This window comes from Rhinolophus sinicus, chromosome 2, assembly GCF_057876585.1.
Source record: "Rhinolophus sinicus isolate RSI-liver-muscle chromosome 2, RSI-T2T, whole genome shotgun sequence".
NCBI lineage: Eukaryota > Metazoa > Chordata > Mammalia > Chiroptera > Rhinolophidae > Rhinolophus > Rhinolophus sinicus.
The window spans coordinates 132,261,178-132,283,068 of NC_142502.1; the positions used below are offsets into that span (position 1 = coordinate 132,261,178).

Here is a 21,891-nt window from a genome sequence, read left to right on the forward strand (position 1 = left end):
TTTTGTGCCCAAGGCCAGTGCCTCACTTGCCTCACTCTCGTCTTTGGCGCTGCCCCTGAAAGCACAGAACTTGCCAAGCCTTTCAACATGGCACAACCATCAGCTAGACCATCCATGTCTCATCTTAGCCCATGAGGAGAGGAGGCTTAAACGTGGATTCTCCTTTCCTCAAAACAGGTGTTGTATCTGTGAAGTGGCAAGGTCTGCTAGAGGCCAGGTGGATTGGAGAGCGGTCAGAGTGCTTCACAGAACCTCAAATACATCTCCCAATAAATTGAAACAGGGTGTGAAAGTTCCCACCATCAGAAACAAAGGCAGTGGAATTCAAATCTGCTAGAGGGTCACAAGTTACTTGGATGCTTATTATGATACAGAGTAGTGGTACCTTGATTTTCAAAATTAATCCGTTCCAGAAGACTGTTTAAGTTCTGAAACATTCGAAAACCGAGGCAGAGTTTCCCCATAGAAACTAATGCAAGATGGATTAATCCATCCCAGACCTTTAAAATCAACCCCTAAAATTGCAAGTTTAGCATGAATTTTACTATCTAATGATACCACCAATCCATAAAATTTACGGTGTTCGTGAACTGAAATGTCCATCAACGGTTTCGAAACCCAAAGCACTACTGTACAAGGTACCCACATATGTGTACGAAACTAGAATTACCCACCATGGAGTTACGTATCTGTATTTTAGCAGGTTATTGAGCTGACTTTCTTAAAGCCAGTCTAGCACCAGGAAACTTTTGCGTTAAGGCATAGAAGCTTTCTCTTAAAATGGAAATAGCTGTTATTATCACAGCATATATAGACTTTTAAAGTTAAAAAATCTAGTTAAACAATGGAAGGGTAACATGAGAGTTTAGAATGGTGGGAAGTTGATGGTGGCAAAATTTCTTGGTGGTAAGGCTGCATACAGGGGGCTCTTCATTTTGTCAGCACCTGTGTGCTACTGGTTTACTTGGCCACTAGGAGATGTCGTAAAGAAACACAATAACAGACATGAACATAAGCAAAAACACATAAACAACTTAAATCCACTGCAAAAAGCGTCATAATAAAGGTATTTTTAAATGCTCTAGGAGCCTACTTACTGTATAAACCCTATTTACAGGAATTGGATAAAGTCGTGATGACAAGGTAACATTTAAGCTAAGCTTTGTAGAAAAAATTGTAAATTTTTCTGGAAGGGAAAAAAAAAAAAAAGGAGAGAGAGAGGACATTCCAAGCAGAAGCAAGAGCAAGTGCAAAGGCACACATAGACTGCTGGAGCTACAGTGAGCTGAAGGCAGGGAGGCTGGGGTCAGGGAGACTTGTTGTGAGGCCACGGCCATCATTTTGTGAAAAACAATTAAATGGAGTAACGGGGAAGAAATGGACTTGAAAAGCATTTAGGAGTCAGACTGAATGACTGATGGGGATTTAAAGAACAATAATGGTAGTAGTTGCACAGAGCTGTAATCCTCTAGAAGAGCTGATCACAGTGAAAAGCACACAATTGTGTAGGGTGGGGAGGGTTGAGGGTTTGGCTTTAAGTTACCCTGGAAATTCATTCACCCAAGAAGGAGGACAAAGAATGGTCAAGGGCATATAAAGTAGACAGATGGATATTATAACCAATCCCATTTTCTTCACAATTTTCTACCCAAGCAAAGAACAATGTTGAATTCCCTCAGCCATCATCGGTGACAGCCATGGAAATCAGAAAGGTACAGAGTGATGAGATCCTAGAGCAAATAGGCATCCACCTATAGGTAACAGCAGGAGAGGCAGAGCCTGCAAGAAGATGACTCACTTTCTAAATTTCAGGTTTATCCAGGCTCCTCAGGAAATGGGAAAATAAAGATAATATCAGCTGTCTTGATGGACTTTTCCCCTGGGAAAACTGATGCCAGAAGCCTTTTCAGGTAATAAAGGGTAACCTCAGTGAGGATGGGCCACATGGAGCAGATATATTTGGCCACAGGTTGGCTGCAATGATCCACTGAGTACATTCAGTCAGAAGCACAGCGGTTAGTTATTATCATCAGCTCTAGAAACACCTTAATTCAGGCCATCATGACTAAGTGTTGCACAACATACTTTAAAATTATCTCCCTTCTAATGACAGTTATGGAAAAGAAACCCCGGGCTGAACATAGCCTCCAACAATTAATAGAGGCCAACCTCACTTAACCATGATGGCTATTCTAAAATGAATAAGCTGAAAGGGTAGACTTTAAAAAAAAAAAAAAAAAAAAAAGAAAAGAAGATAATCCTTGTTGTCTCAATCATCATCATTAAACATACTCCTAATTTTCCTACTCAGGAATTTCATTCTGGAAAAGTATGACAGATTTTTAAATTTTATAATCCTATAGTGGATCGTCCAGTGTCAGGATCAAGATTCTTAATGGTCTAGAAGAGAAGGTGAGGTGTCAGAGACTGAACCAAATACAGACATTCTCTTAAGTGTGTTTTGGGACTCAGTTATTGATATTTATCCTTCCCCTCCCCGTTTTTCTTTGACTTGGGGGCCTGGGAAATTAGCAGAAGAGAACAAATCAGTAGCTCAAGTTTCCACTTAATTGAGCGTTTTCCTATTCATACATATGTTACAGATCCCTCTGCTCAGTCTAGTGTGTTATTTGATTAGTCAATATTGATCAAACTACTGGACTCTTTCCATGATCTAGACTTGCTAGTGAGAGAGAGGTGAAGCCTGGTGTCCTCCGCAAGCTTGTGCTTATGTGCGAACCATCAACCATCGGCTGGCTCACAGGAATAAATTAAACCACTTGAAGACTTGAACAGTGTCTTCATAAGGGAAGAGCTTGCCCATAGTGATGTTTTAACAACTGTTTCCAACTGATGAAATAATGTACCTTGAACTTGGCCTAATAAGTGTTTTCCGAGAGATCAATTAGTATGTGGTAGTGTGACATTCAGGGCTATTGTACTGGGATTTTCCTAAGGTAGAGGCAGCTTGACTATATAACCTGGGATCAGGAGCGTGTCCAAAGGATGGCCCTTGAGCCTTCTCCCACCTCTGTCCTTCTCCTCCTCCCGGCCTTTTGGATTCTGATCTTTGGTGTTTTTGATGCCATTTGTGATCGGCTGTCTCAGAGTTGCTTATGTTCTGCATTTCAAATCCCAATTGCTGTGTGGTCACTTTCTGGTCTCCGTACGTCTACAGCAGCGTGGCAATCTGATGTAGGGACCAAACTCCAGGGATTATGAGCTCTGAGATAAGTTTTCAATGTGAAGAACACAAACTTTAACATTCGGAGGAAAGCAGTATTTTATTTTGTAATTTTTTTGTTGTTGTAGCCATATAGATAGCCTCACGTCCTTATGAAGGAAAGCAGATTCAAGCCCAGAAATAAATGATTTGAAAATATTTTCATACAGTGAATCTAAAAATAATTGGCCCCATCTTGAGCAGTTGTGAGAAAAAGCACCGAATGCCTTAAAATGACGTTTTTCTGTAAATGTTTTAGAAAGTCTATAATTCATGCTTTGCAAAGCTAGCTACCTACATATTATAGCACTTTGTAAAAGGAGGACCCAATGAACCATAACAACTAGAGACCTGAGAGACGATATCACATCACAAACAAAAACCATATTTTTGACATTTACCACCGATTTTTTTTCTGTCTGCAGTGTGTGTCTGTCATCCACCTGAAACCCTAAAATAGGAAAGGTGCTGTTGAAATCCACAAATCACCTCTGCATATATATGTCTCCCCTCCTTCTTCCCCAGATGCATCTTCCTCGGTCGATTACTATATGGGTGACCCAACAGCATATGCCAGTTCTATGGAGAGGCAGACTAGGGAAGGGTTATGAGAAAAACCCCTCCAGCTAGGTTGCCTGGGCTGGAACTGCCACACTCTGTGGCCATGGGTGCATCACTTCCTTTCCTGTCCTCATCTGTAAAATGGGCATGATGACAGTCTCTTCTATATCAGAGGGCTGGCGTGAGGATTAAATGTGCTCCATTCATGGAAAGAACTTAGAACAGTACCTGGCACATTGTAAGGACTCAGTACATGTCAGCTACACTTTAGTTTACATTTTATGAGCAGTGGTTCTACAAACTTTTGCTGGAGACTGCCCACCATTTGCTCTAGTTCTTATCTAAGAAACCGATTCACACAGGGGACCGCTGAGGGAACTCTTCAGCTATAATTATTTCTTATCAATCTTGGAAGATTTTTCTGTAGTCCTACCTAGAGGCAAGGTCTTGATAAATGGACCTTTACACATCTCCAGTGACACATTTTGCTTGTTTGTTTTTCATCTTTTGTTATATAATCCATTCTATTAACATTTACATCCCGATGTAAAAGCATTCTATACATGGCTCTTGTTGTCTGTTGAAAATGTTTTGATTGTAATAGCAAAAGTGACACTTTCGTCAAGTTGACACTTACTAAATCTTACTGCTGGAATTACTGTGATGGCTATGAAGAGTGAAGAGATAAGAATTAGGCCTTTGATTGGTTTGGGGAATGAGAGAGTTGCTAAGTTCAGCAACACCCTAACATGTCACGATTATTATTAATGAGCTTTACATAGGGAAACATTTGAGTGTTGATTTGCTTATCAACTTGGGGGAAAGACTAATAAAAGGACTAAAATAATAATCAAGATAAACCAGCATCTCTGTAAGCTGGGGAAAATTAAGAGACCATGCCTAGAACAACTCACAAGTGGCACACAGAAGGAAGACAGGAAGGAACAGCTGGCAGAAACCGATTGGGTTCTCTCTAGTGGATGAATAGACCATGGGGGCTTCTAGATCCCCAGGTGGGGAGTTAGCCAAAAGCTTTGGGTTTTATAATGGTCTGATTCCAGAATCACGGCAGTGACAACAACTCAGACATGGGGCATACTGTGTCCACTGCTCTAAAATTAAAATGTAATGCTTAAAGCTGTCAGTTATATTCTCTAACCCATTTTTAATTCCAAACAAAATGCTCCTGAGAGGATTCTGCTCTACCACTGACCACTCTCATGGGTTTAATTGGCAAGATGGATCCATGCCAATCAGTTTTAAATAACACCCTTGGTTTCCTGTGACCTTTTTCATAATTTATGACGCCCCAGTGCCTTGGGATATGTTGCCTGAAGAAAGGGATTCTACTTACTTGACAATTCTATTTAAAATGAAATCCTTTTTATTCAATTACTCTTATTTTTTTCAAGTGTCTACAAGTTTAAATTCATTTTCTTTTTCATTAGGGATGCCCAAGATAATGATCATGACAGACTTTAGTTCTTTTTAATTTGGTGACTAGAACTTTGCAAAGCTCCAGGGTGACCCTTCTGAAGGACTCTGCCCAACCTTAGGGCTATAAGGAAGAGGCAGGGGACTGAAAGAGTGGGAACTCATGAAAGTCACCACAGATATTTTTCTTTGATGTCAACTTTTTTCCCTACATGATTTGATGTTTCTGAATACTGTATAAAGGAATACATGTGTACAGAGAATTGGACATGGTTAACTGACGGTTCTCATTTAGAACCTCTTCTAACAAAGGCTTTGATGGACAGACCAGAAAGTGTTTTAGCAATAGGAAAATATTCATTTGAATCGGTAGCATTCATAGGGCTACACTACATGGTTGCTGTTAGTTACTTAGGTCAAACCTTGTTAATGAAATTCACTAACTACCCAAATCTAAGCTGACATCGACCTAAGCCAAGCTAATCACAGCCCTTGTATGTTCAATCTGCATAAGTGCTAGGTAGCTTCTGTACACTGAGATCAGAGAAGCTTTTGTACCACTACAGGTGTGCATATAAAAACAGAAGAGATGGAAAGAAAGGCAAAAATATCCCAACATATGGATAGGGATGGAACTGACAGATGGGAACCATCCCTGTTCTAGAAAAGCAGATTGGGGAAGAGAAAGACATTTGAACCAAATTCAGGGATGTGATGTGAAATTATGCCATGACTGTTGGATCTTAATATGAAACAATTCTCTTTTTACCCTTATTCCTCTCAATCTATGGGAAAGGTGAGCCGAATATATATATATATATATATATATATATATATATATATATATATATATGTAACATACATGTATATATGTATATATGTTATGCATGGAATGATTTCAAGGGATGACATACTACTTCCATTGCCATCCTAAAAGAAGCTCTCCAAGGAGCTTATCACCAAAGCAGTTAAAATTCTGCCATAAGTTCCACCTTCAAATTTTACCAGTCCTCAGCTAAAAAGAGTCAACCCTTTTCTGAGAACTGAAACACCAGAGTAAAAATAACTTGATCCATTCCTTCCTAATAAGACAAAAAATTGCTACGATAGGTCTATCATAGCAATGAGAGCAGAGAGCTGAGAATGCTGGCTCCCAAATGTAAAAGAATATACTATACATACTAAGACCAAAAGATTGGGGAGGTGAAAAGACTCAGTTCATGAATTTGGCCTGGTTGACAATCTAGGCAAAGCCAAAGCCCTGAAGAAGATGCCCCATGCCCTCCCACCGCTTTTAAAATCTGTGTCAGGCATTAGGACCTCTGGCATAGAAAATGAAGGGGGATTTCCTTTGGAGTCCTTCAGTTTCATACAGCTCAAAGATAGATTACAGATCTAGTTTGGCTCCCTACTTTTACAGATAAGAAAAGCAGACCAAGAGGTGAAGGATCCTTGGTCACACAGCCAGTTTAGTGGCAGGACTAGATGTAAAACCATGGGCTCCAGACACTTGATGCAGTGTGTTCCATTAACTCCAGTGCCAGTTTTTACTACCCATATCATTTCATATTAGGTGGAGAGATGTATGGAGAGATGGTCAAAGAGGACAAGGAGAGGCAGACCTGGCCATATATCTGTTTGGTATTATTTATAATGCCTAAGGGGACAATGTGTTATTCTCCATTATTTCAAGGTAAAATAAGAAAGAAATGCTTTTCCCAAAAGGGCTTCTTATCTGGACAGTCAAACTAGAGTTTTCATATTCCAGAACTAATTGTGGTATCATCTAGAGGACATTAGCTCAAGTGTGTGATATCCTAAAGAGGGCCCCAGAGCTCCCCAGCAGTAATCAGAAGTGAAGTCTTCCTCCCATTCAAACCATTTCTAACGTGCTCGTGGCCATTCTTGTTCAGGCACTTTGGTAGTCTCATCTGACCTTGAACTGGTGCAGGAGTGAGTGCTACATGGAGCCATGCCCGTCCAGCTGCCGAAAGGAAAGCAACTATTGCTCCAGAACAGTGGTTGGTTCTAGCTGATGAACAAAATCGATGTTTAAGGAGATGGATGTATGCAAAAGCTACCAGTAGAACACAGGATGCCTCTCAGGCAGAATCAAGAGGGATTTTATGGTAACAATAGATGGTGTTATTTTTTCTAGAGAAAGAAAACACTACCAAAGAAAGTAGAGCTTACCATAGAAACATATAATATAAGGGTTACAGGACAAGATTTACCAGTATGCATATAGCACTTTCAAGATGAAAAAAAGCTCCAACCAGAGATTCCCCCAACCCCCATAAAAAAAAAAAAAAAAGAAAAAAAAAGAAAAAGGACCAATTCGACTAATCATGCAATTAGCCATTTTAATCCTCCAACTAACATTACTTGCTTTGGTTCACCGCTTCCCAAACAACCATCTGATAAGCAAACTTTCCCCTAGATTAATGTCTCCAAAGGAATCCACTGGGTTGGAGACCTTAATTAGTCCATCAGATTAAGTGTTCTATTTCTCATTAATCATTAGCATTCTTGTTTATTCATTGAATGCTTCTGAGTTTAAGTAAGAAGCAACAGAAATCAGAGACCAGTTCTTTGCACACCTGGATCTGAAATAGTAAAAACCAGATGTAGAAGGTAGTGAATTCATCAGGTCTCTACCTGGGAAGACTGGGTCTGGGCAGTGAACAGGCTTTCCCCTCAGACGTGGTTTTCATCATCATGTCCCTTGCAGCTGTCACATCTGTCTGCTGAGCAGACTCTGCCTTGTTGATGAAATGTTTGTGTGTATACTTACATGTTATAAAGAATAGCAACCTGAACATCACTCTTAGGAAAGTAGTCTGAAAAAGGACATTCTTAGAAACCACTTCTAAGTACCATGCACTTAAAACATAAACAAGAAAACAGTACCTGTCTCCTTAGATCTCTTGTTTTCTTGGTCATCTTATCAATTGCAATGTTTAGTGGATCTCCTTTTTCTTTCCTTCCAGTCTATTAAGAAAAAAGAAATAATTTCTGATTTAGAAAATTCAGTGGTAGTGACAGAAAAGTTAAAAAAAATTCAGACACACTTGACTTGTAGAGTCCAAGCAATTTTTAAAAAAAGATTATTTTTAATATATAAATACACAGCTAGTGTGCTTTGGTCTCCAAGCTTCATTTTCTCTGAAATAAAAGTTGACAAAAACCAATACATTCTCAGGATTGTTACACATATGTCCACATTCAACTCCATGCAAATCTGTTTCCTTTCCTTCACCAGACATTTAGCAATTAAGTAAACACAAGGATGTTTTGTTTTTGCCTTAAAATATAAATGGTTTGTGCTTCTCTATTATGTAAGCACATTTCTTCTGAGTAGAAGATGACTAAGATAGTAAAAACTAAATTAGAAAAAAAAAAAAAATTAAGGTAAATGACCAGAGTTCAGAATTTCACCCCAATATATCATAGGCCATATTGTAATTTCTGCATCAAAATCAAAAGAGATGCTTTACTAGAAAATATAGTGTTTCTAACCTCTGTTTTGTCATGCAGTAGAATGCTAACCATGATAATAAGAAATGCACAGCTTGAGGTCAGGAGGAAATTTCCCTTATGACTTTAACAGGCAGACATAAAGGAAAAAAAAATATTTAGTAAATCATTTACTTGAAGTTTCATGAGTTTCTTTTCTTTTTTTTTTTCTCTATTTTTTGATGGCTATATGGACACATGCAAAACCGAAGCAATTAAAACCAAACAAAATGGGACGTCTATTTTCTTTTAAAAACCATTACAACAAACAACAAATCCCCATAGATAAAAAGTCCCAGGTAATTGCATGGATGGCATTATATATCCTTTAACAGAAAATTGTTTTCAAGAGCTTTGTCTCATCTATTAAATTATCTATACTTTAGTCAAACTCCTCACAGATGTATTAGTTTATGGTCCTTGTGGCAGTTTCTTTCATTTTTGTGCCATACTCAGCTTCTGTCAAATCATGTAGATCGCTACAATAATTTGTGTATATGATGAAACGAGATCCCAAGTCATAAATTGTGCATGATGACATAATGTGCTTTGGGGATCCATAGAAATTACCATGCGTTAGATTTCTCAGTGTTCTCTCCCCAGGACAAAATCCAGGACACACACAGCTGATACATAACCAACCCCCATCAGATCTACATATAGCTAGATTTAAAGCAGTCAACTCTTTTCTCCAACTTGCTTAATTAGCCTTTTTTTTTCCAGCACAAATTGTCTAACGTGTAACTCTACAAGGTTTTCATTAAAAAGCCCAAAACAGTGTATATTTGTGTATATTTTTAATCATTTAAAATTCTACAAATGCCCATCATCACCTTCCACTCCCTAAACTCGAAGTTTGCAAATAGACAGAGCTTAAAATGAGCTGTCTAACATTTTACACCTCTGAAATATCAGTGTACAAATAGCTCCAAGAAAACTAAAGTATATGGAGAAGAACAATGTGCTTCTTTTTCTTTCAAGGGAAATGGGTGTCACACCCAGAGTGACCTCAGTGCCCTGTCTCCCCGTTCAGGTGTACCACACGTGGAGCAGCTGTTTCTTTTTTCTTTGGTTTGCTCCTTGAAAATAGGATGGATGTCTGCCATCAAAATACAGGGTTCTTTTGGGGACATCTGGACCATGATCCTTCTGAGAACCACAGATTGCTTACCCCCTTTCCATTTATAACAGTAATAAAATTTTACTCTGAAAAATTAACAGCTATGAGTTTGGTTTAGAATGTGGCTATGACAGAAGGATACTGGATCACTGGACTTTTCAATGAAAAAAAAAATCAGGACAGTGTGGATATAGAAAATAATTACTGAACAAATGTTGAGTGGCAAACACTGGGCTTACTTCATCCTGCCAGTGGCAAATCGTTATCAACACTCTAAAAAATGAGAAAAGATCAGAGCAGGCCGGGACCTGGGGGTGAGAGGGGTAAGGGGCTCACCTCCAGTATAAAATTTAAAGGGCATCAAAGAACTCAGTAATAAAGATAAATAACATTTTAATGCAATATTTTCAAAAATAAAAATTAATTTAAAAATTCCTTGTTGAGCAAATATCAGATTTTTAAATAAAGACAGAATCTGACAAGGCCAGGATTCGGGTCAGGCACTTAAGGTGAGTCATCCAAGCACAGGTCAGGTATAATTTTAAAAACGTTAACCATTAAAACATTGGAGGATGTATTTATACCAAAAAAAAAAAAGAACCAAAAAAAATCAGTTTTTACCTAAAATTTATATTTAACTGGGTGTCCTGTATTTAACGAGCTAAATCAGGCAACCCTACCCACAGGGATAATAGTGATGCTTAAGACTGTAATGGGTTTTTACCAAGATAGGTGGGAAGGCTCCGTTGCATGATTCTGTGAACCGAAGGACAATATGGAAGTCTAATTCTGTATCCCATTTGGCATGATATTCTGTAACTGTAGCACCTATGAGGTGTGACAAGTAAGTTTGTGAATTTGTGGCAACGATGATGCTAACCTTTTATGATATCAGAGGGATTATTCATTATGAATCTGTACCAACTGGACAAATAATTAACTGAGTTTACTATTTGGAAGTGCTGAAAAGGCTGCATGAAAAAGTTAGATAACCTGAACTTTTTGCCAACAATTCATGGCTCTTGTATCAGGACAATGCACCAGCTCACACGGCATAGTCTGTGAGGGAGTTTTTAGCCAGTGAAAAAAATAACTGTATTGGAACACCCTCCCTAATCACCTGATCTGGCCCGATGACTTTTTTCTTTACTCAAAGATACAGGAAATATTGTAATGAAGACATTTTGATGACATTCAGGACATCAAGGGTAACACAATGACAACTCTGATGGCTATTACAGAAAAAGAATTCCAAAATTGCTTTGAAGGGTGGACTAGGTGCTGGCATCAGTGCATAGCTCCCCAAGGGGAGTACTTCAAAGGGGAACATAGTGATATTCAGCAATGAGGTATGTAGCACTTTTTATAGGGTGAGTTCGCAAACTCCATTGCCCGACCTCGTATTTCTTATGCTGTATGTTTCATGTGTTTCTTTTCAAAGGCTAACAACAAAAAATTCTCAGTTTGAGGCATACTTCCTTTGTCATGTTGTGTCCACAAATCTTGTGTGCCTTTCTTGGACCTGCTCCCCACTTGCCTTCTTTATCTTTACCTGCAGAGAACGAGTCTGCAATAGATAGCCATTTAATAAATATCGTTATTAACAAAAAAGAAAAAAACAAAACATGAAGACAGGCAGGAGTGCTCTCTCACACTGCTGCAGGCAGCTTTCCTGGTGCCATCTGCTGCACTAGGGAGGTGCGTGTTTATTAAACGTTATTTGTTTTAGTCTTTGAACACTATTTTAGAAAACACATTTGGGGGTAGATCCACAGCTTGAATTGATGAGAGGGAAAGGGATGCATTTCCTGATTTGGCATTTGATAGGTGATCTTTTCTTCTGCCATCCTCTGGCTCTAAATCCAAGTCCCCTTTGCCAAAGTAATCAAATGCTGTCAAGGAGACTTTTGTGTTTTCAGTTTAATCTTACAGAAAAGGATCAAAACCATTAATTGAAATTTTGATTTTCACAGTTAATCTTCAGGAAAAGCACTGTATTTTAGTTCAACGCTTTTTTATAATACTACCCTTTGCCTCTTTGGGAAATGAAAGCCCCTCTATTTTCAACGAGGATCTTCCTTTTTCTTCTTTTTCTATCTTTTTTGCTGTTAATATACATCATTCCTTTTGAAATACTGATGATATATACAATGTATTTATATAATATGCTGGATAGTACACAACTGATACTAACTCCCTAATTTATAAAACAAAAAAGTAAGGGATATTATATTTTAAATTTCTGAAATTGAATATTTCTTTAAAGGCTATTCCCCATCACAGCTCCTCATCTCACCCTTAACACATAATTCATTACGAGTGGTCCACCATCTCCGTGCTTCCATCAGATCCACGGTTTCGTGTTAGTTCCAGGGTACAATATTAATATACGTGAAATGGCTATAAGAAGGCAAATGTCTATCACTCTTTTCCTTTCCCTCAAAGTTACCTGCAAACTTGATTAAATGTATGAGAAATCTTGAAAATATTGTATAGCTGCATCTCTTAATATAGTGAAGGTATGGAGAGCTAATCAAATGCCCAGTCTTCAAATTATTGTCATTTCAAAGAAGTGGAAGTCAAAATCATCAGGATGGCAGAGAGCAATAACATGCTATGTTCTCTCTTGTCAACACCTTTTCCTGTCATTTAAACCTATGAGTTAGACAACAGAAGGGAGAAAAAAATAATCGACTGATCTAGCGGTCACCCTATCATATTTGGATTTGGAGGGTCGCCTAGCTACCCTCACACCCTGTGAACAGAAATCATACTCTTATTCCAAATAGCACCATTGTTTATAGATCCTTGAACATTTCATACTGTCTTTTCATTATGTGTAAATCACAAACTGAGAATTGTGGACCTTTCTAAATATTTCCTTTTCAGTAGCTGTGGACATTTCTCTTGGAAAAGAAGTTGGTAATGTCTCTTTAGAATGGGTGAAAATTTAACGGTGGTCACAAATCAAATTCATGATCCAGATACTTTGATCACACCACAACCTAGCCTTCCTGGACCCTGAGAGGCGGGGTCGGGAGATAAATGTAGAAAGGAAACATTGATGACAAAGTGTCAGGGCAAAACGAGTCCTGTCACTTGTCTGCCCAAATTCGTCAATGCTGAAAGAAAGACTCATCAATATATAAGGTCAGAATATCAGGATAGAGCTATTGATAAGAGTCCCAGGCCCTACTTATTAGCACAGCAATCTCAGCACACACTTCAGCCAATGCACGAAGAGGGATGGGCTCAGGGAGATCTGGGGTATCACTTTGTTTTTCTCCTCCCAGAAACCTGTGCTCTTTTTGTAAATCCTATAATTTATTCTTCTGATGCAAACCAGGGTTTCTAGCCCAAGGATAAAGTCATGACGAATGAAATTCAGCTATTGGGTTATAGGTGAAATTCCTGGGAAGGAGCATTGTTTTCCCTGTTGGTATTGATCAACTGGCAGCAGATAAACCTTGAGGTAGATATGGAGTCCCTGAAAATAGATGCCATGAAAAGAAAAGCAGAGGAGACAGAGAGAAAGGGGTAGGGAGGGAAAGTGGGGGGTGGGGTGGCGAAGGAGGCAGCAGATGAGGAGAAAGGGAGCGAAGGAGGAAGGGAGAAGAGTTAGAGAAATAAAACAGAAGAGAAGTGGAAAGAAGGGAAGAAGGGAAGTCAGCTTTTGGAGTCAAATCAAACTGGTTCATATTTTCCATTTTATATAACTTGTAAAATAAAGCTCCATGAGAATACAGTCTCTGTTTCCTTATCATTATATTCTTAGAGCCTGGAGCTGTGCTGGCCCAGGACAGGTATTCAATAAATTGTATTAAATCAACCAGTGAAACACATGGGCCCCAGAATCCAGTTGTCCTGAAAGCATAAGGATCTATCAATGGGTTTTTCTGGTGTCATGAGTAATACATTCCCTCATGTTTGTTCATGTTGGATTTCTGTCACTTATGACCTTATTTTAGAGACCTTAAACATACCAGACAAAATACTTTGAAGGCAGGGTGGTAGAGAGAGCAGACCTCAGCAATGTCCCCCATTTATACAGCCCAGAGCACTCTCTGGGATCGCAGACTTTTGTTTCACCTTCAGGATTTCTCCCACAACCATTCACTGCCCAAGATCTAAATCCTAACCATATTTCTCCCCTACATGCTATTAGTCACTCGCCTTGAGAATTTGTCCATTAAATACTATCTAGGATGCATGTTGTTCCTCAAATCCCTCTGCACATGACACCCACTCACCCGTGTGTAGACAGATCTCCAACAGCACACCATCGTTTGTTGATTTCCCTCCCTCGTCATTCTCAGTGTGGCCTTTTAAAATCAAGCTTTCACTTCCTTGGCTCAATATTCCTCAGTTCTTATTTCATTCTTCCTGGATCCCTACTTTCTCTGTAGCTCGTGGGCCTGTATTTTAACACTTCATAATCAGACCTCCCTCTCTGTAATCACCCACATCTCTAAACAATTTGTTCCTTTTCAGCAACTCAGAAACTTTCTGCTTCATGTTGGTGCCTGGCTGGAAGGGGCCATTCTCCCTTCAACCATATCCCTAACCAGGTTCTACCCATTCTTCCAAGAATGGCTCAAAATCCTCCTCCTCCAAAGAATATTTCTAGACTGATCTCGCCCTTGAAGATCTCGTTCTCCTCTGACTATATCCTTTAATTAGGTATTGCACCAAGTAATACTGATGTAAACAATATACCATCCTGCATTATTTACCAAGCTTTCAAGTGGCTGCAGAGTAGAACCCAAGTTTTTTTGTGGGTGGTGAATGCCTAAGCTTTCTCCTCAAGAATTCAGCACTAAACTCCCAAAAGTGCTCTGGAAATAATTGTATATGGATAGAGGGATGGATAGTCCAAGTAGGTACCTGGGGATAGGAAGTGGGTATGAAAGGGATGAATGATTTGGAAAATGTGGGGTCCTAAAAATAAACTTCACCTACTTCACAATTTGCTGATCAAAGCCACAGGAAGTGGTTGGCACCTGTGTAATGTTATAATTCTTTTTCCTTGATTTATTTTATGAGCACAGGTGTAGTCCTCCATGATTATCCGTCACGCAACCCTACACAGACGATGGCTTCCATCAAAGCCCCCCTCTCCCAGATTCCAACCTTGGGCGATTGCTGAAAGCCAGGATTAATTAAGCACACATTTATTTGAAGCTGTGAAAGACCATGAACTGCACAAACTACTAAAAATTTATCTTTACCGTTGAGATGAAAGTGACCAAGATGAACTGCAAGTTTCTATTGATTTTCTACATACACACAAATACATATATACCCATACTGAATAAATGATTTAAATTTCAATGAAATTTAAACTTCCACTTCATTTTTAAGTGCACATTCCCCAAACCGTTAGTCAGTCACAATGAAAGCTATCAACACTTAAGGGATCCCTAGAATATGGCATGTTTCACCATCTCGAAAGCAGGTCAGTAACTGGGTCTGTGTTGCTCAGAGTGCACAGAAATCAGAAAACACTCAGGCAGAGGGTTGCCTACATTTATGGAAAGACTGTGTGTGAGGATCCCAAGCCTTAGCCTTCCTGTGCCTCATCTACCCCTATGTCAGGGGCTAGTTCAGACTGTAATTCCTCCATCCCCTTTTCCATGCCCTCTTCGTTCACAATAACCCATCCTCCTCTGAGCTCCTAGCGCCATCTACATAATTTACTTAGTGTTTTATAAACAATTCCCACTCAGGTAACAATTATATATTGTGCCTTGCCTTAATTGGACTTCAGATGGCACCCTGCAAAACTAAAATACAAACATGCAAGATGCATAATTACGATCCTGTATTGTTCAATAACTTATCATTACTCTATGTCCCTTCTTCCTAATTAAAAGTACAGGCACTGAAGGACAGTGTATTAGTCAGCTTGGGCTGTCTTAACTAAATACCATAGACTGGGTGGCTTAAAGAACAGAAATTTATTTTCTCACAATTCTGGAGGATGGAAAGTCCAAGGTCAAGGTCCAGCATGTTTGGTTTATGGTGAGAGCTCTCCTCCCGGCTTACAGACAGCTGCTTTCTCCCTATGTCCTCACATGGTGTGGAGACAGCAAGCAAGCTCTCTGGTGTTTCCTCTTACAAGGGCACTGATCCCATCGTGAAGTTCCCACTCGAATAACTCATTTGAACCTAATTACTTCACAAAGGCCACATCTCCAAATACCATGACACTGGGGATGGGGGAGGGCTTCAACATATGAATTCTGCAAGGACACATCAGTCCATAGCAGACAGGAAGTTGTCAGCCCCTTATACTTTCTTAAAACTCTGAAGTTTCTTGTGTGGTGCCTTACACAGAATAGGTGCTAAGCAAATTAAAAATGGGTATACACATGGACATATAAGTATATATTGTATTTGAATGGATGAATGAAGTAATTAGTATGCTGCCTGGTGGACATGATTACACGATATGGATCTTTGGGGCAAGGCTCCTTTTGTGCAGAGGTGGAGTGGAAGGGTAGCTGTATCTCTGCCAGTGGCAGAGTAACATTGTTGTGTACCTTCTTTCTACACTCATTCCCTTCCTTCCCTGTTCAAAATCTCTCCGAAGCAGGAAGATGGAAATCAAAGCCTTCCATTTCATGAAGAAGATTAAAATGTACACGCATTTGGGAAAAGAAACATATACTCCTAATTAGTAAATGACTTTATCAAATCCTCTCAAAATAGTGGGAAGTGGGAGTACATACGCTTGAAGACTCTAGATACAAAAGGGTATGAGTTTGATGTAACGGCACTTCTAAGAGACGGGCAGAACCCTGATTGGGACAAGAGGCAAGTCATACTAGAGAATACCCGGGACCCTTCTGTTTGCCAACTACAGAGCAGAGGAAAATGAGCAAGTTTGGTGGGTGACGTTGGGAAGAGGAAATACACAGTCTGAGAGTAGCAGGTACTTCCTGCATGCCCAGGGGACTCCCAAAGAGATCTCTGTACATGTCTCAGAACCAAGGCTTTTCTTCCGACCTGGATCAAGTCTGAACTCCCCTGGCTTTTGCAAAGACAACGAGAACCACCTCTTCCTGCCCTCTCCAGCATCACCACCACCCACTCTATATCTTGGCACTTTCTTCTTCCTCTCATGCTGCCCTCCACGAGGCCAGCACAGTCTGGAGAGCAATCACATAGGTCCTCGCCACTTTCAGTCTTATCACCATGAAGGAACTAAGAGGAAATCATATTTTGTTTTTAACTATCTGGACAAAGTAAGTAAAGAAATATTTTAACTATTTATAAGCCAGCAAGCCCCAATCTAGAGATGCTAACTTCATTCTTAGACCTTTTTTGTCCATGATTTTTTTTTTATTAGTTTCAAAATAATGTATTAGGTAGACATTTACACCCCTCACAAAGTGATAACTCCCCTCCCCCAATCTACTACGCCTCTGACATGCTATATAGTTGTTACAATTCCATTGACTCTATTCCCTATGCTGTACTCCACCTCATGTGACTATATATAGTTATAGTTGACATTCATTATTATTCTTAGACCTTTTGTGTTGTCTTTTATTTTCCAAGAGTGGAGCTTATCAAGCCCCGGGGTGCACCACTGCCTGCAGGCAAGCATGGGGCCTTCTCAGGCCCTTCTCACCGAGATGCTTGGAATCTGCCCGGTAAGAAAACCCTCTCTTGGGCATTTGCTCACACTTGGAACAGAAGGCAACTTTATGCAGCAAACAGCATTTTTGCAGCACGACAGTTAAAAACTAAACTAAGTGGAAAGGAGGGCGAAACCCTGGAACACATGTCTCACATCGTCCCAAATATTCCTCATCGTGTGGCTCCCATAAACATCATCTGCTATGTTAATTTGTAAAGAAATACAAGGTTTTTAAAATTACACTTTGATCGCTGTAGCATACACTGTGTCTATTAAGGGGGAGAGTTGAGAACGTGCATCTAATACAGCCAGACACTGAAATTTTTTCCTTCCTATGCTGGGATCTTACTGAAAGTTTGCTAGGCCTGCGTGCAGGTTTTAGAAGTGCTCTGCAGACCCCATGGAGGAAACAAATTCCAGATAAAATATATACCTTGGCCTATATTATCATCCTAGTCTTTTACGAGGTCAGACAATCAAGTTCAGGAACTCATCCAAGAAAAAGTGCTACACACCTCATTGCTGAATATCACTATGGTCACCTTCGAAGTACTCCCCTTGGGAAGCTATGCACCAATGCCAGCACCTAGTCCAACCTTCAAAGCAATTTTGGAACTCTTTTTCTGGAATGGCCCTCAGAGCTGTCATCCTATTACCCTTGATGTCCTGAATGTCATCAAAATGTCTTCCCTCAATATTTCATTTATCTTTGGGTAAAGAAAAAAGTCATTGGAGCCAGATCAGGTGAGTAGGGAGGGTGTTCCAATACAGTTATTTGTTTACTGGCTAAAAACTCCCTTATAGACAGTGCCGTGTGAGCTGGTACACTGTTGTGATGTAAGAGCTATGAATTGTTAGCAAAAAGTTCAGGTGGTCTAACTTTCTCATGCAGCCTTTTCAGTACTTCCAAATAGTAAACGTAGTTAACTGTTTGTCTGGTTGGTACAAATTCATAATGAATAATTCCTCTGGTATCAAAAAAAGGTTAGCAACATCGTTGCAACAAGTTCACGAACTTAATTGTCAGACCTCGTGTACCCTTTGACGTTATGTGCACATTTCTTACTTCACTGGATCTTTGTGACAATAAAAGTGCTTGTCTTTAAACCTGAGAGCGAAGAGCCAAAACAGGGAGAACTTCTTGGCTGAGACTTAATTCTCCACTGCTGGTCCTAGGAGCCCTTGGGTGGCAGCTGGGAGAGTTTCTCAACTGCTCATCCCTGTCAACTGCCAAAGCCAGAAAAGCAGCATCTTGTCCTCAAACACACATGTCTGACTATGCAGGGCTATGATGACAGGCTGCCAATGTTCCATTTTAGGTGAGTGAAATCCCTAGCGGGGTGCTGGTTAAATGATGATAAATGGTGGACAGAAAGGAGAAGGTAGTTGGGAGAGTCTTAGGCTCAATAACCCCAACTAGAAACTGTCCATGTGAGATAATTGTTACAAGTGCAGCTTCCTGGCTCTTCCACCCAGATATACCATTCAGTGGCTCTACAGTAGGCTGGGAATTTTCATTATTTTTAATAAGCATTTTTAAAAATTACAGTCAAGTTCTGAAAATGCAGGGATAGCGCAGTGGGTCCCAACCGGCCTAATCATTTGATTGACCAAAATCTTTCCAACTGTGGCCTAGGTATCTGAATTTTCAGATTTCTTCGAAACTGTGTTGATCAGCCTGGTTCAGGAACAATGAGTTTTGCAAGGGTTTTCTGGTAGTAAGCCTAATATAGGATCAAAGGTCCACTATTAAGGCAGTTCTGCTTAATTCCCAATAAATTAATCACTTTATCTCAAAAACATGAGTTTCTAAACCAAACCACCTAATTAGAAGACAAAAGGTGTACTGTCTGAGAAACCAAAACAACATTTCTATGTTCTCAGGAACAGCCTGCCACATCATCTCATAGACAGTCCTTGAAAAAAGAAAAGGAAGTTAGACACGTTTTCCAAGTTCCCTGCCTGTCATTGTCACATCTAAGTTAAAGACATAAAAATAAGACTAGCTAGATATGATGGACAAAGAAATAAAGTAGATTGTTGATCTTACTAAAGCATAGAGAGCTTAAGAAATTTTTATTAAATTAAAATTTTGCAAGATGTCACACACACACACACACACACACACACACACACACACACACACACACACCCAAGATCCTGATCTAGGTAGTATTTCAGAGCTTCTGCTAGTAAACTCTGCTGACTTTCCAGCATTTTCTGAAAATTTACTCCCAAATTCCTCTTCCTATGGTGCCAACCTCTCTGTACCCTTGTCATTATGTCTCAGTCCTCAGATAAGAGTAATCTCCCCTGTGACAACTCTGTCTTCTTTTCCCCATCCTGAAGCATCCTCTATAACCCAGATCAAGCTTTTCCTCTTCCTGACCCCACAGCCCACAAAGAATTATCACTTCTCTCAAACACAACAGCAATTGGGGTCATCTTCTGATGGACTGGTCTCATTCCATGTCCCTCATAGTCACACATCTGGCTGCAGCTGCCTCCTGACTTCCAAGTTCTGATGAAAAAGGCAGAATGAGGGTTAAAGGTTGTTGCTTGAATTTTCTCTGTTCACTCTGTAAGCTGAACTGAATGAACTACTGTTGCTTCTGATTATGTTATCAATCCTATGAAAAATGGGATTTTTAACACAGAGTGTAAAAACCAAAATAAAACAAAAAACTATTGGAACAGGTTGGCAGCAAGTCCCAAATTGGTTGGTACATCTGTCAGTTGCATATATCACACAGTATAATAAAATAAAATAAAAGTGTTGTAATCATGCTTTGCATTTGAATGTATGTGTATGAGGGGTCTGTGTGTGTCCACCCACGCATGCACACACACATTGTAAGTTCACTTCCATTATCTTTTAACTGTGTGAGTACTCTCTGCACTAGTAGAATATAAGATCTGTGAGCGGAAGCCCACATCTCCCTGTATCAGGGACAATGACCCAAAAAGGAGTTTCCTTTGTACTCAGTAAAGTCTTGTGGTTAGTGACAGGATAACCTTCACTCCCTCTGGATAGCTGGAATCAAACAATGTTATTGCAAAGCTTCCCTGGATGAGTGGACCATACAGACCACTGATGAAAATGAATCCCCCAAAGTCAGTCATTCCAAAATCTAACACTGACCTGTTAATGTGCATCCATAACTATCAATTTGGCCATGTGCAGCTGTGGAAACGCACAGTGCCAGCTCCAAGGGTCATCTTAGTCTGCAAGGGGTTGTAACACTAAGACTTAGGATGGGAGGACAGGGATACTTTGATAAAGAAATCAGTGTTATCTCACTCTTATATAAACTGGAAACTCAAATGTAATTTTTAGGCCACACCCTCCTACCTGCCCTTCCTTCATGCCCTCTCCGATGCCTTCCCTTCCTTCAAAGAATTTATGACGTTGACATAAACAATATTAAGTTACATCTTGGCCCTGATAGCTACTAGCTATGTAACCCTTGGCAATTTACCTAAACTCACTAAGTCAGTTTCTTCATCTGTAGAAAATAATATCTAACTCAAGATTATCATGAGATTACACATACAAAATGTCTATCCCTGAGTCTAGCATGCAAACGGTATCCAATAAATAGATTCCTTACCCTGATTTTCTTAGTAAACTTCTTAAGGAGAGGTGTCTGAACCATAACTAGATGGTAGATGGATAGATTGAATGTCTAGGGTCTAGGGAGAATACATGGTTTTAAAGGCTGGATTTGGGTTTACCAAGGCTTGCCATTTGAAAATCTTTTAATATCTGAGCGGTATTCAACACTCACGCAATTTTCACCAATTTAAAGTCCATGTATGCCAAAATTCATATATAAGGCAAATGAAAAAGCAGAACCAGACACAGACCTTGAAATCACACTAATAAAGTAGTAAAGAATTCAAACTCTGACAACCGAGGCTTCTTATGCCAGTGAGGGAGGGGGAGAAAATGTTAGGGACTCATTTCACCTTTCAATCCTATGCATGGGTAATGAAATCAGTAGTGAACACACTTCACTGATGAATTTAATCAAACTGAGCACTTATACCTAACTTCCAGGAAGAGGGAAATCCCCCAAGCAGCATGAGAGAGTTCTATTTCAGTCTTCCACCTTTGGTATGTCAAGGAAGGTATGGCCTTGCTGAATGAGGAAGACAGATGCAGCTGGCCTGCCATGTCTGCCACACACACACCTTGGCAAGTGGGGGCCTCCAGAGCTGGATCTGATCGGCAAAAACACACCTCTTTTATAAGTATGCCTTCCACTCTGAGGCAAAGGCTACAGATCGGTATTAGAGAATTATTCATATTCATTGATAATGACTCTAGAAGTTTCCTGTGAAAATACTAATAAAATTGAGAAAGACCTTACGTAGATAATTGGCTTTCTG

General features: G+C 39.7%; 1 protein-coding gene across 8 annotated transcripts in view; it reads right to left on the bottom strand.

The window, feature by feature from the left end:
* Positions 1–21,891, bottom strand: part of CTNNA2 (catenin alpha 2) — a 1,050,986-nt gene that overhangs the window by 249,291 nt on the left and 779,804 nt on the right. For all 8 annotated transcript variants that reach the window (XM_019750020.3, XM_074332253.2, XM_074332251.2 and 5 more), the window contains one exon: positions 8,129–8,209. In XM_019750020.3, coding sequence (XP_019605579.1) covers positions 8,129–8,209 — 81 coding nt within the window. The remainder of the gene's footprint in view (positions 1–8,128; positions 8,210–21,891) is intronic.